General features: G+C 45.1%; 1 protein-coding gene across 1 annotated transcript; it reads left to right on the top strand.

Annotated features, from left to right (window-relative positions):
* The first annotated feature begins 423 nt into the window (after positions 1–423).
* On the top strand, positions 424–3,390 carry LOC116675032 (uncharacterized). Its single transcript, XM_032507147.1, is given in 3 exon segments — positions 424–801; positions 803–2,524; positions 2,710–3,390. Coding segments are annotated over 3 exon segments (2,781 nt in total).
* Positions 3,391–15,679: the final 12,289 nt, after the last annotated feature.

Below are 15,679 nucleotides of genomic sequence, written 5' to 3'. Positions count from 1 at the left end.
TCAGTTCAAAATCCCCAAGCGGCCAGATCCCCAGCCCGCCCCAGCTGCCCCACCCCAGCAGAAGGCGAGAGGGAGCTGGCCCAGGAAAGCCCCTGCGCAGACGACTGCCCCCCCGGGACAGCCAGCCCAGGCCGCTTTTCAGCAGGTGAAAAAGAAGAAGAGGGCGGTTTGACAACCGACCTCTCTCCACCTGCGTCGGGGCTGGAAGTTCCCCGTTCACCAGCCCCACGTTTTCTGTTCGTAAGTGTGATGCCCCCACGCTCCCCGTTGTGGCGCGCGCTGCCAGACGGGCGCGTCCCCTCCAAGGGAAGCGGAGACTTTGTTGCGGCGATGGCAGGCCCTGCCCCCCACCCAAGTCACCTAAGCACACACTCACTCTGTTCAACAGAATTAAAGCATGTTTCACTGTCGCATCCAGACATAATGTCGAGGGCGCAGTTCGAAAAAATGAACAAAAAAGCAATAAGCGGCTCAGTGGCTTCGCCGCTCCAGAGAGGAGCCACGGCTCCTCTCGGGATGCGGGATGCCAACGACCCCGTCAGTGCACTAACACTTCGCGCATGCGCATTGCCGACCACGGGTCGTTCCCGAGTCCCGCCACTAGATGGCCTCATAGCTCAGTTAATGAGGGCACAGAGTGTAAGGGACACGTTGGGGGCTTCCACTACTCTCTCTTATCAGAGAGAGAGGTGGACAGCTATCACAAATTCAGCCTGGGTACTGAGAACAATATCTCGGGGCTACAGGCTTCAATTTGCTGTTACCCCCCCTCGCTTCTCGGGCATACTCTGTACACAGGCCGGGGGGGGGGTCAGCTCGCGTTCTACAGGAGGAAATTATCTCGCTGTTAGAAAGGAGAGCGATATGTGTAGTGCCCCCCGAGCTGAGTCGGAGCGGCTTTTACTCCAGGTATTTTCTGGTCCCAAAACGGGGAGGGAACGGAATTCGCCCTATCCTGGACCTGCGGGCTCTGAACAAATACCTCCGAAAATACAAATTCAGGATGCTCACTCATGCGTCACTGCTCCGTCTGGTGCGCCGGGGCGACTGGTTCACATCTGTCGATCTGAAAGACGCGTATTTCCATATTGCGATCTATCCTCCGCACAGGAAATATCTGAGGTTCGCTTTTCAGGGTGTCTGTTACGAGTACAGAGTGCTTCCCTTCGGTCTGTCTCTGAGCCCGAGGGTGTTCGTGAGGTGTACCGAAGCAGCTGTAGCCCCGTTAAGGCGGCAGGGTCTCCGTCTGGCTACATATCTGGACGATTGGCTCCTTTTGGCACAGTCAGAGCAGGAGTCTGTGACGCAAACGCGCATCCTCATCCACCATCTGACCAATCTGGGTTTTATAATAAACACAGAGAAGAGTGTGCTTTCCCCAGTGCAAAATATAATATTTCTGGGGCTATCTCTGGACTCGGTGTCCTTCACAGCCCGCCTGTCGGCGGAGAGAGTGAAGGTTATCAGGGCTTGTCTCGCGCATTTTCGACTACGCGGGTCCGTTGCTTTCAGGATATGTCTGAGGTTACTGGGACTTATGGCGGCGGCTATTCTGGTGATCCCACTGGGCCGCCTGTTTATGAGGGATTTCCAGCGTTGGGTTACCTCCCTCAGGCTGGATCCTGTGCGTCATGGCGCACGGAGGGTAACGGTTACTGTGGAGTGCGGAATGGCGCTGCGCCGCTGGAGGCATCCGGCTTTCTTGGTGCAGGGAGTAGCCTTGGGCACCGTCCTGGCTCGGAAGGTGGTCACCACGGACGCGAGCCTTTCGGGCTGGGGGGGAACTCAGGAGGGCCGTTTTGTGAGAGGCGTTTGGAGCGAGAGTCTCCGGCGCTGTCACATAAATTACCTCGAGCTCCTGGCGGTGTTTCTCGCCCTGAGGCGTTTCCTGCCGCTTCTCAACGGACACCATGTTCTGGTGAGAACGGACAACACGACAACGGTAGCCTATATAAACCGTCAGGGGGGCTTGCGTTCCCGTCAGTTACACACGCTGGCACGCAGACTGATACTGTGGAGCAGCAGGCACCTGCTGTCTCTGAGAGCGACACATGTCCCCGGGGCTCTGAACCACGGTGCAGATTTGCTGTCCAGGGGCGCGCCGCTGTACGGCAACTGGACTCTGCACCCAGCCATTGTGGGGCAGGTGTGGACGCGCTTTGGCCGGGCCGAAGTGGACCTGTTTGCATCGAAAGACAATGCGCAGTGTCCGCTGTTTTTCTCAATACGCGATCCAGACGCGCCTCTCGGCGTGGACGCGCTCGCGCACGCGTGGCCGTCAGCTCTCCTCTACGCTTTCCCTCCTCTGGCTCTGATACCCCCAACTCTATCCAGGGTGAGAGAGCACCAGTGCAGGATGATTCTTATAGCTCCACACTGGCCAGCGATGCACTGGCTGGCGGAGATTTATCTGCTCCTTTGCGGACAGCCGTGGCAACTCCCACTACGCAGGGACATGCTGTCCCAGGCGGGGGGGACAATTTTTCACCCGCACCCAGAGCGTCTGGCGCTATGGGCTTGGCCCGTGAGTGGTGCAATTTAAACACAGTCGGGCTCCCACAGAGCGTGATTAACACTATTCAGAGTGCCAGGGCTTCCTCCACCAGATCACTGTATGACTGTAAGTGGAGGGTGTTTGAGGAGTGGTGTCTCAGGGAGGGACATGTCTCTTTTCAGTGCCCTGTTGGCGCAATTTTGTCATTCTTGCAGGACTTGATTGACAAACATAAAGCCTTCTCCACCATAAAGGTGTACCTGGCTGCCATTGCAGCTTGTCATGTGGGGTTTGATGGTAAAACAGCTGGCCAACATCCTTTGGTTTGCCGTTTTATGAAGGGTGCACGACGGCTGCTCCCTGTTTCCAAGCCGTTGACTCCCCCATGGGACCTGGCGGTGGTGTTGGATGGGCTTGCTAGCCCTCCTTTTGAACCATTGGGGGAGGTTGACCTGAAGCATCTGTCTTTGAAGACAGTGCTGCTGCTGGCCTTGGCGTCTGCAAAACGGGTTGGCGACATTCATGCGCTTTCTGTGCATCCGTCATGCACTCAGTTTGCCCCGGGGCGTGTCAGGGTGTTATTGAAACCTAATCCTGCCTTTGTGCCCAAGGTGGTTGGCTCATGCTCTCCCATTGACCTTTTGGCGCTCTGTTCCCCGCCTTTCTCTTCCTCAGAGGAACGGCGGTTGCACGCGCTGTGTCCAGTTCGTGCTCTGCACTTTTACATGGACAGGACTGCAGGTTTTCGACGGAGTGACCAGCTATTTGTGTCCTGGGCTAGCCCCCACAGGGGCAAGCCTGTGACAAAGCAACGGCTGTCTCATTGGGTTGTGGAATCCATTGCTCTGGCCTGCGTGCTCACTCAACTCGCGGCCTTGCTGCCTCCTGGGCCTTAATTAGAGGCGTTTCAATCCAGGATATTTGTGCAGCAGCATGCTGGTCTTCACCTCTCACTTTTGTTCGGTTTTATAGACTGGACGTCTCTGCGCCGAGCGTGGCACGTGCAGTACTGGGCACTGGGCCATCGCTGGAGCGGAGCATTGCTACCTGAGTGCCGGTGGTTCCTGAGATAAGCTTGTCTGGCAATACGGGAGTCTCCATATCCCATAGTGAGACATCGAAACGAATGCTATGAATGAGAACTTTAGGTTACTTGCGTAACCCCGGTTCTCAGAGTAGCATGAGTGAGATGTCTCACCAGACAACCCTTCTTGCTGGGGCGAAGCGAGAAGAGGTGCTTATTTTGAATGGTGTCCGCGTCGTAGCGTAAGCTATTTAAGGGGGATGGACCCACGTGACGCGGACACTCGATCACCAGCCAATCAGGATTGGCGTAATGAGATAAATGCTTCTGAGGAATACGCAGGGAGGCGTATCCCATAGTGAGACATCTCACTCATGCTACTCTGAGAACCGGGGTTACGCAAGTAACCTAAAGTTTTGTTTATTATAGAATATGAATTGTTTTCCAAGTATATTCACAAAAGCTCAGGAGTAGACATCAAAACCTGAACAAAAATTGGTCACTTAGAGACCTGAAAACACACACACACACACACACACACACACACACACACACACACACACACACACACACACACACACATACATTCCCACACCGCAAAACACTCATACACACTGCTGTCTACTTTCTCTCCATGATGAGTCCTCCACAAACTGCAACCCATCCATCTGAGTCTCTCTCTCTCTCTCTCTCTCTCTCTCTCTCTCTCTCTCTCTCTCTCTCTCTCTGTTAGGCACAAATCATATACGAGTCTTTGCATTTTAAAAGCAGCTGGAATTGGCATTTAATTATTTTTTTTGTTCAAAAGGAACAGTGTTTTTTTAATATTCACTTGATGTTATTTCACTTGATGTTATAACTATTTGTTCAAGGGACCCAAATGTTCTGAAAATATTGTAATAATATAATTTAGGACAGCAGTTACATTTTTGTGTTATGCTTTCAGATTACACACATTAAGTCAATGTTTTTAAACTCAACAGATTATTTTCATTTTACCATACTGTTAATTTTGTGTTTACTTGGAAAGATTACTGTATATTTCCACTTTGTATTTCCATCGAAAATTTGGTCTTAAATTTCATTTAGAATTGGTATTAAAAAGTCTTAAAAAGTCTTAAATTTAACTTGTTAATACCTGTAGCCACCCTGATCTGGAGATGTTCTGCTAAATGAAGTGTGGTTGGTCCAGGCTACTGTGCATGTAGCTTGTAGCTCCAGTTAATGACTTTTGGGGCTTACATTTGAGTAGTTCTTTCAGTTTGAATGCAAGAGATACTTGAACCTCTGGAGTCCTATGGATTGGTCCCCTCATCAGCCCTTGCATTTTCTCCATTCAAACAGAAGATTTTAATCTAGTAAAACATGGTCAACTAGGATTCACTCACACCTCCCATTAGTTCTTCTAACCCTTGTGTCATTATCTCTGCATGTTCCCCCCCCCCCCCCCTCCTTCTACTAAAGGCACCTTCAGCAGATGGCAAGCTGGCGACCAGAGCAGGAAAGAAGGGCAAGAAGGAGGAGGAGGTGGAAGAGGAAGAAGAGGAGTATGTGGTGGAGAAGGTTTTGGACCGCAGAGTGGTGGAGGGAAGAGTAGAGTTTCTGCTGAAATGGAAGGGGTTCTCAGAGTAAGTATGAGTCTATTATATTAATGCTTGGTGTTCTTGGTCCTGAGATATATAATATATTTACGTATTGCAAAAAAGTTGAAGGTTTGGTATTTTGACACTAAAGTGCAGACCCACAAATAACCTTAAATAACCTAAGATGGCAATAGAAAAAAGGAATAATAGGAATGATAATTAGCGTGAGAATGGATTGTCTAAAAACAAAGTGTGAGGAGATGTTCTTCTGTCTGCACTCACCTTTCCAGTGAGGATAACACATGGGAGCCGCAAGAAAACCTGGACCTGGACCTTATCACCGAGTACAGCCAGAAACACAAGGAGACGGAGGAGGAGAAGAAGAAGAAGAAGAAGAAGAAGAAGGAGGGCAAGAGGAAAGGTGTCAGGGAGAAGGAGGTGAGTGAAGGAAAGAGGGTACTCCAGACTGAACAGTCCCAGAAATCTAATCTCAATATTAATGAATGCACACAAAGGGTTTCACAAATGTCTTTCCAAAGACAAACCGGTAGTCAATTAAACTGCGGCCCTCTGATAGTGGCCGGGGGGGCAACACGGATAAATAAAGGCCGGGAAAATCAGTGTGGATAATCTTCTCGGTGCCTTTCATATAATGTGGAGTCACGTTTATCGTAATGTACATTTCTACCAATTTAACTTAACAGATTAAGAAACAAAGAGTGCCAACCAATCCCCTGAGTCTGAGAGGCTGATGACCCCTACAGATACTAGATCAAGTTCAACTATGAGTCAAACACTCCCATAAAGAAAGGTTTCCAGCACTACCAATCCCAGACCGTCCCCCGGTTGTTACCGCCTGGCTCAAGGCCGCCAACAAAAAGGCCACGCAGATATATCAATCCAAACTTTTTTTAAACGCACACACACACACACACATACAGCGTAACCAAGGTAATGCAGCTGTGGAACTTGGACACAAACATGCTGTGAACAATGCTTCTGGTTTTACTTAGTTTGCTCCACCATGGCACCTTACTATCTCACTCACTCTGTCTGTTGATACACAAACGCGGATCAATGGACATGCATGTAATGTTGGGGGGGGGGAGGGTTGTATTAGGCCACCCCCATTTCCACCAATCATTACATCTTTGTATGAAAAACCTTTACATACAGTTGTGTTCTGAATAATCACAGTTTTTTAAGAAGTGAATAATGCTCCAAATCCTTAGAATAGCTTTTAATTCCATAATACCAATGCATTGGGAACACTGCCCATTCATTTCCAAATCAGAACATTACCAACATGGATCAACTCTGTGTTCCACCTTTACAGGAAATGAAGAAAAGGGAATATTAGCAGTATTTGCATTTTTCTTTACAAACTCAAATGTTTACTGTATAAACTGAAAAATGTGTCAGGGTTTGAATCCCTGCACTGATATTTAGTTGCATAACCATTATTTCTGAGAACTGCTTCAAATCTGTGTTGCATGGAGTCACCTGTGATCAGGTATTCCAGCCCAGGACCATTAAACTACATCCCATAATTCCTCTGCATTACTGGGTTTTGCCTCAGAAACAACATTTATGATGTCACCCTACAAGTGTTCTCTGGGATTGAGGTCTGGGGATCGGGCTGGCCGCTCCATAACATCCATCTGGTTCATCTGGAACCAAGACTTTGGTCCTTCCTGGTGTGTTTGGGTCCTTGTCTTGTTGAAAGACCCGTTTCAAAGGCATCTCCTCTTCAGCATAAGGCAACATGACCTCTTCAAGTATTCTGATGTATTGGAACTGATCCGTGATCCCTGGTATGTGAGAAACAGGCCCAACACCACAGTATGAGAAACATCCCATAACCAGCATGCTTTACTGTCTTCACAGTGGACTGGGGCTTGATTTCAGTGCAGGGGGGTCGGAGGACATTTGAAATGATTTTGGCAGAGCAGCTTATAATCTTCTGCACTTCTTTATATGTTTTCCCCTCTCATATCAACTTTTTAATCAAAGTCCTCTGTTCCTCAGAGCAATGTCTGGAACGAGCCATTTTGCTGAGTATTTTCAGTGTGTGTACAAAATGTACTGTACATCAAAGCTATTTTTTAAACATCCATGACCACGACATATGCGCCTGGGTTTGTCAGTTTGTTGAGGCGTCAGTGATGCTCAGCAGTTTTATTCCAGAGCAGAAATGCTTGAGGAAATGTAGCTTGTGTGGACAATACCACATTACACTACCATATTACTTACTTACACAATACTGCTGGCTATAGAAGTTTGATTTAGCAAAAACAACCTAAAACAAAAGGTCAACTGGTGCCCCTCATTGCTAATGCCTATCATGAACAATGGTTCCAATTTACTTTACTGGAGTAGAGCTGTTCCAGCAACATGAAGACAACACAGTAACCCCTACAGATACCAGTGAAAGCTAAAAATCTGTGGGAATATGTTACATTTACAACTTTCCCGGCACTAAAATCCTGGATGATCCCCCATTTGTTACCGGCTGGCTAAAGGCTGGCAACAAAATGGAGGCCACACATAAATTGATCAAAAGTAGTTTATTTATCACAAACTAACCAACAATGGATGCATGGATTCCCATAATGCAACTCCATAATAGTGATGTTGGCAGATAATTAACCCTCATGTCGTCCTCGGGTCAAAATGACCCGTTGTCCTACATCAGTGTTCTTTTTAATTACCCAAAATAACATGATTGATTCCACACAACGCTCTTTGCCAAGTACAAATCTCTACTTTCATTAATTTTGGGGTGTATTATTCAATTAAATAGCATTTGGAGAAAACGTTGAAGTGTTTTTTAAATAGTTTTGAGTAAAAGTTGAAATAGTCTGTGATTATCATCAACATCCATTCCTTTAAGTTTATTCTAAATAATTCCTAATTTATGCTTTTCTCACTCAAACATTAGGTATAATTTCCTATACATGAGGTTTATTGACCATAAATTCCAAAAATAACTGTAAAAAAGTAAAAGTTAATAAGTTGGTGTAATGTATTGTTAAACGTCAAAAAAGTGACAAAAACTGAAGAAAAATTTAAAACATTCATACAAAGCCTCAACAAAAGTGTTAATTTTCAATTTTAACGGGAAGACAACACAAGGGTTAAGAAAAGTATTGCGTCAGTCAAACAATGTTCCATAGACATGCTCTAAATGTTGTTTCTAGTTTAAGATAGAGCTCTACAGCATGGCACCTCACTAACTCACTCTCTTGGTTTTTCTCTGTTGATAGAAACGGAGAGGAAGAGGAGTCAAACGTCACCGCTGTCAGCACTGTGACAAATCCTTCACATCATCAGGATATTTAAAGATTCATCAGAGAGTTCACACTGGAGAGAAGCCGTACAGCTGTGATCAATGTGGGGAAACATTTTCCCGTAGTGGTAGCCTTAAAACTCACCAGCGCATTCACACTGGAGAGAAGCCGTACAGCTGTGAACAATGTGGGGAAACCTTTTCTCAGAGGGGACACCTTAAAACTCACCAGCGTATTCACACTGGAGAGAAGCCGTACAGCTGTGAACAATGTGGGGAAACCTTTTCTCAGAGGGGACACCTTAAAACTCACCAGCGTATTCACACTGGAGAGAAGCCGTACAGCTGTGAACAATGTGGGGAAACCTTTTCTCAGAGGGGACACCTTAAAACTCACCAGCGTATTCACACTGGAGAGAAGCCGTACAGCTGTGAACAATGTGGGGAAACCTTTTCTCAGAGGGGACACCTTAAAACTCACCAGCGTATTCACACTGGAGAGAAGCCGTACAGCTGTGAACAATGTGGGGAAACCTTTTCTCAGAGGGGACACCTTAAAACTCACCAGCGTATTCACACTGGAGAGAAGCCATACTGGTGTGAACAATGTGGGGAAACCTTTTCTCGTAGCAGTAACCTTAAAAGACACCAACGCATTCACACTGCCTCGTTGTCGAACATGTTTCAGAGCCAAGCTGTTTCCTCCTCCTCATGCCCTGATAGCTGTGTTGTTATATTCTGATCTTCTCTCCACATTGAAGGCTGACCAGCAGTAACTTCATCTTCTGAGCAGCATGTATGTTATTGTGGATCAGCTGGACTGTTTTCTGCCTTTCCTCAGAACCCTCTACCATTTAGGCACCAGAATCGGTGCCTGAATCCATAATTTTAAAAATATATCTTTTAAATGTATATGTTTAAAAAAAAAAAAAAAGGGAGCACAAAAAGACAGTAAGCAACATTTAAGAACGGCTTGTTTATTTCTATATGGTCCAAATTAAATGTAAAAAAATGTAATAATAATCCAGTAAATTGCTGCTAAATGACAAAAACAACCACTAGATGGAAAAAGGCAGCGCTGGTGTTTCAGTAGCACCGAAATGAGGCCCCAAAATCCCCGTTACTATTCGGTCCGACCGGGTGTTAAGGCACCGGTGCCGTACTAGCACCGGGTTTCGGTACCCAACCCTAACCACAATGTTCCCACCGTGGGAAGGAGAAGGCCCAAAGGAGAAACATTAAGTCGTTTAAAGACATGTTTGAAACTTTTTTTCATTTTAGGAATACATTTTTGTCACCCTTATAATGTAAATTGGTTCAAACAGTCCTCTCATCATTACCAACACACTAGAAGTTGGCCATTTTTAATTGTACGCGTTGTTGTTTTGTAGTTCAACGTCATGTTTTCCTACTTTGTGGAATTTCATTTAATAATCTTTGACGTTTCATATTTACTGTAACTAAATGTGGTTTTAAATCCGTTGAGGTCTGTTCAGACCAACTGCCATGCTTTGCTTGTTTGCAAGACATGATGTCTCTCTCTTTCTCATGCACGCAACAAACTCTCTGGGCAGGCAAAACAAAGAAAGGAGAGGTAGCCTTGGTCCTCATGACATCATAAAGGGAGGATTCCAGATTGGTCCATTTGAGCTTTCATTTTCTCAAAGGCAGAGCAGGATACCCAGGGCTTGTTTTACATGTAACACCATTTCTAACCACTGGGGGACCATAGGCAGGCTGGGGGAACTCATGTAAAAGACCTCGTGAAGTGACATTTTCATGCCATGGGACCTTTAACCTCTCCTTGAGAGAGAGTCTGCGTGTAGGTTTATGTTTGTATTGTACTGCTAAAATTGCCTAAACGTTTAATAAGGGCAATAAAGTGCAATTTGTTTACCTTTTATGAGTGTAAGCCTTTTTCTCAGCTAAAAGAAAACAAGGTGCTCTTCTGAAAATGCAAAATCTAAATCAGTTCAGCCATGACTCTAAGTGGTTGTGTATGCCAGATTTAAAGTGATTCCCTCTAGGAGTTCAGAGATATTGCATTCACAAGAATCGGATGGACAGACATGAGGACACAGTCACCTTAAACCTTTGACCTCCAAAATATCAATTGATAAATTTGAAGAAATTCCCTCCAGAAATTCCTTCCTCGCTCCTGTGTTATCACGTTGACAAGAATGGGAAGTGTGTACGTATGTGGAAATGGACGGACGACCCTAAAGCATAATACTTCTGGCCACGGCTGGCGGCAAGACAAAACTAACTAGAGACAAAAAAAGAGGTGGGGTTAAGCCCTGACAGAATAGAGAATGTTGTTAAAGTTTCTGTACAGCAGGAGAGGAATTGTTTTGGAGAGTGAGACTTTGTTGAGACAAAATAACGACAGCTGTGCAACTGAGTCAAGGTTTAGAATATGGTGAGATTTAATTATTCCCTGTAGAGAATAACCAAGTGGGAAGACAGTTTTCACAGAGTTAACGCAGTAACAGTGTGACAACCTCTTGCAAAATTAAAACAGTAGCATCCCCGTCTTATATCCTGTTTCCCCTAGAGAAGATTTTTTTTCCCCATTACATGGTCTACACTATTTGCCGCATCATGGACTCTAGACGTCACGGGCGGGGCTTCCAGAACCTCATGGACTGGGAGGCTGACGGTCCTGAGGAGAGGTGCTGGATACCTTGGCGTCAGATCCTGGACGCGGACCTACTCCGGGACTTCTATAGGCTCCATCCTGGTGCTCCTGGCAGTCCGCCCGGTGGCATTCGTCGGAGGGGAGGTACTATCATGACTCCAGCGTCATGACTTGGTGTTGCCGGTGTTCTGGGTATCACAGCTGATTCTCTACTACACACACCTGCTGTCACCTGCAGTCTGCACACCTGGTCCTGATCACCACCTCTGCTCCATTTAAACCATGACCTGACAACCATTCCCTGCCAGATCGTTAGCGTAATCATTTCATCCGTCAGCTTCAACTACATTCCTGGACCTGCACTGTCCTCCTACCACCCATTCTATCCACTGCCTACCTTCCGGACTGACCCGTTGCTACACTGCTTTTTTTCAATAAATACTCACCTTATTATTCATGAACACCTTGTCCTGATCTGCTTCTGGGTTCCTGTTTTGACTTATCGTGACAGCATCAATGATCTCTTTCCATTCCACATTCTTCCAACGGCCTAATGCATTTTTTAGGCTGCCAAATAGGACACAAGTTACTGCAAATTTGTTTGTGGTAGTAGTTTATTTGAACATGTAAAATATTAAAATAAAAAAATATATTTACATACATTCATGCATACATATATATAATTAAAATGACAGATAAATAAGGCCATGTACTTCTCAGCACAATCTTCCAAAATTGAAAGTCAATCAAACAAAACAACTCCCATGTTCAAAAAGAAGTAGGAAGAAGTTCATAAACAACTTATCAAGTCCGACCCCCTTTCTCTATGTTTATCCTTTAGTAAATAGAAAATCTTATGCTTTACTTATTACACATCATAGACACAGATGCATACATACATACCTTCACACATTTACACGGTTTGTGTTTCTTTTCTTCCCTTCGTCCTTCTTTCTATACCCTCTATCTATAGCAGATTAAATAATAACAGTTTCAATCTCCACCTCTGAAAAGTGCCGCTTCTTAGCCGGATTACGTCTCGCCTTGTCATTAATTGAATGGGCGAGGCCTCAAAACCGAGAATATATTGGGACGTGATATTTAAATTACGATCGTTTCCAGCCGCTGCATTTATCAATGTACGATCATTCTTACGCTCTGATTGGTGTGATATAAAAGTTTCATGAATCTCACGGGAAGCCTGTCATAAGAGGATTTCTGCGCTCATATCTGCGCTGGTTTCTACGTTAGGTTGATAAATGAGGGCCATTAGCTCTAAGGATGTGCTTCAATACATAACTGAAGTGGACACATTAATGGGTGGCACTATGGTGAAATTTGTTTACTTTGTCATAAGCTAAAGCCTTTTCCAAGACAAAAGAAATCAAGGCGCTCTTCTGCAAAAGCACAGCTGGAGTGCTTGAGAGCACTTTTGAGGTGCAGTGTGATTTTCGGCTGAGATACTTCGGGTGTGTTTAGGTTTGAGCCCAAATAGTCGTTGAACGACAAAGACAAGACAGCAATCAGGCGGTGGAACCGGGGTATTGAAGTCCCGTCCATGCAACCGATGGATATGATCAAAACCTGTATACAGCCCAACCCCATCACTGGAAAGTCAGCATTACTACAGGATTCTGATAGGGTAGTGGATGTGTATATGTGAAAATGGACAGTTAACCGCCAGAACATGATTTTCCTCGAGAACATTACTTTTCATGGTGCTGTCAACGACTTTTCCAGCAGTTATATCATGATTCATCTCACCATGGAAATCAGGTTGATGGTCATAATCTCTTGATGCATCATCCTTTTGAAGTGTCTTCCATTGTGTCAGCAGCCAAACAGAGCTAGCAGAGGATGGTTTAAATCCATCAATCTCTGGGTTATGTACCCAGGACTCTTCTGCTCCATTCTGCTGAAATTCACCCCAGATGGGACTCAAACCCACAATCCCAAACTTAGGAGGCCAGTGCCTTATCCATCAGGCCACTGGTGATTTACATGCACCAGTTTCACCAGTTCAGGAGAAATACATGTACAGTTCTCGAGCCATAATGAAACAGTAACCTTGACCTTTGTTCTCCGAAAACGAAATCAGTTCATCTGCAAAATGATTATGTATGCCAGATTTAAAGTGATTCCCTCTAGGCGTTCAGAGATATTGCATTCACAAGAATCGGATGGACAGACATGAGGACACAGTCACTTTGACATTGAACCTTTGACCTCCAAAATCTCATCAATTGATTTTGAAGAAAGTCCCTCCAGGGGTCCTGTGTTATAACATTCACAAGACTGGGAAGTGCATTCGTATGTAGAGATGGTCGGACAAACCAAAAGCATAATACTTCTAGCAACAGCTGGCGCTGAGACATAACAAGAGAGAAAAAAGAGGTGGGGGAGACAGAGTCAAGCCATGAGAGAATAGAGAACTACAGACAAAAGATGTGAAATAGTGCCAAGTGTGACCAGAAGAACTATAAAGGACAAATTTTTTCAAGAAGTCTTTATCGTGCTCACATTGGCACTCATTTATGAAACATGCCTACTACCTAAAACAGGTTAAGACGGGCGTACGGCGATTTCTACGCAAAGTTCGGCATTTATCATTTTGAACGTGAGCGTAGGCTGCGAAAAAATCTCATGTCTGGTCTGACCTCGTGTACGCAAGTTTACGCAGACACTGTCATCACATTTAAGAGTAAACATAAAAGTCTCCTTTTTGATAAAGCTTATAGTCAGGGAGTGAGGAGTCGCAGTGATCGCCTAGATCGGCGGGGGAAGGTGTATAGCCGCAGACATGGCACTCCTTCTCTTCTCTGCTTCTCTTCAGAGTCGTCAGATTAATTTACCATATAATCAATAGTATAATAAAACTAGAGGAAGGTGGTGCAGTACAGCTCGATCCAGCAGGGGAGAGTTCTAGCCCGACCAGGCTCCTCTCTTTACCCTGTCTCTCTTAGTTACGCTGTAATAGTTTTAGACTGCCGGAGGACTTCCTTTGACACACTGAGCTCCTCTCTCCTTTATCTTTCCATTTGTGTGCATCCATGTCCCAGAAGTGCTTGTTACCAACCTAGCTCTGGCGTGTCATTCCCCAGGGTCTTTTGTTCTTTTTCCCCCAGCATGTTTCCTTGGATAAGGGAGGTTTCAAAATCATGCTTGCAGCTGTTGCCGTGGTCCTGCTACGAATCATGCAATGCCCTGTTACATCCTGCTACGCTGCGGTGCCTTGTGATACTGTGAAGTGCCCTGCTATGTCATGAACTACTACAAACTACTATTTCTAGTCACTGTTCCATTATCTTTTACTGTGACTGTTATTGCCAGTCTTCATTTTAAACCCAACCGGCCATCTATCAGAGGTTTCTTCCTAAAAGGGATTTGCCCAGAGAGCAGTGTCCAGCACTGCCCCAACTGGGAGCTATACGAAGGAGACAGGATATTACTTCTCGCTTTTAAAAGGTATGGTGTTATGTTTGGCAATGATGCTCAATACAGGAAACATGACAATGCATAATATTTGTTTTTATTTTTCAAGTTTGTCTTTTAAATTGTCGTTAGTGGCCACAAGTGAACAGTTCCTTTCTGCCTTTGACCGACATATTTAGGCTTGTATTTCTAGCCCCTAACCTTGAGCAGCAGAGCAGAGTGGTGCAGGGAACAGTGCTGGGCCCATAACCCAGAGGTCGATGGATCGAAACCATCCTCTGCTATGTCCTAGGCATTGTATCTGTAGTAAGTTTATTTCTAGTCTGTTGATGTTTAACTAAGCAACTGTTGCTGCAAGTGTCTCAAGTGAAATGTCTGCACCTGCTAAAGGTTTAACTTCATAGCATGTGAAGTTTTTTTCATCCATAAAAATAGAAACTACAGTGCTCATACCTGCTGTAACACCCATAAAAACTGGAGCATAAAACGTTAAATACATTACACTGCAGTTAATAAATACTGTAAATAGTACCATGTATGTTTAAAATGCTTGTTGTGCTGTCTACCAGTCAGATTACCACAGGAGGTAATGTGTTTAGCAGCTCTTTTAAAGACTCTACCATAATACCTGCTGGAGATGCCAGGTCCTCATACATGTAAAGCATGCGCTCTACCACTGAGCTACATCCCCTGAAGATTTTCAGATTTTTTTAGACTTTTTTTCTGAGATAGACTTAGATGTATCTTTATTAATCCTTTTGGGATTACTCTTGCAACGAAATTGAAATATGTTGTGTATGGCTTTAAAACCTGTAAATGGCTGGAAATCAAACCAGGGCAAAATGATTGCCCTGCTCTACAACGTTCACTGCAAATCTTGTAAAACAGACTGAGAAGAAACACATTGGTGGAGACTGGTGGCTCTTAAAGTACTTCTCTCGTTGTCGGCAGGAGTCAAACCTGCGCGGTGAGACCCCAATGGATTTCTAGTCCATCGCCTTAACCACTCGGCCACGACGACCGGAAAAGCAGTGCTATACCTGTTTGCACAAACGTTCATGAACTTTTCAATTGGTTACTAGGAGTTACCAGACACGGGCAAATTGCAAATCGTAGTGTTCTGCTTGTGTCTGTGGATCCTTGTGGAGGCAGCTTGATTGATTGATGTTCTCCCTTATTTGTACCATAACAGAGATCTAATATTTTATCAAATCGGGTT

The sequence above is a fragment of the Etheostoma spectabile genome, unplaced genomic scaffold (genome assembly GCF_008692095.1).
Source record: "Etheostoma spectabile isolate EspeVRDwgs_2016 unplaced genomic scaffold, UIUC_Espe_1.0 scaffold00001427, whole genome shotgun sequence".
Lineage (NCBI taxonomy): Eukaryota > Metazoa > Chordata > Actinopteri > Perciformes > Percidae > Etheostoma > Etheostoma spectabile.
The sequence above is the reverse complement of the archived record's forward strand: the minus strand, read 5'-3'. Positions and strand labels throughout refer to the sequence as shown.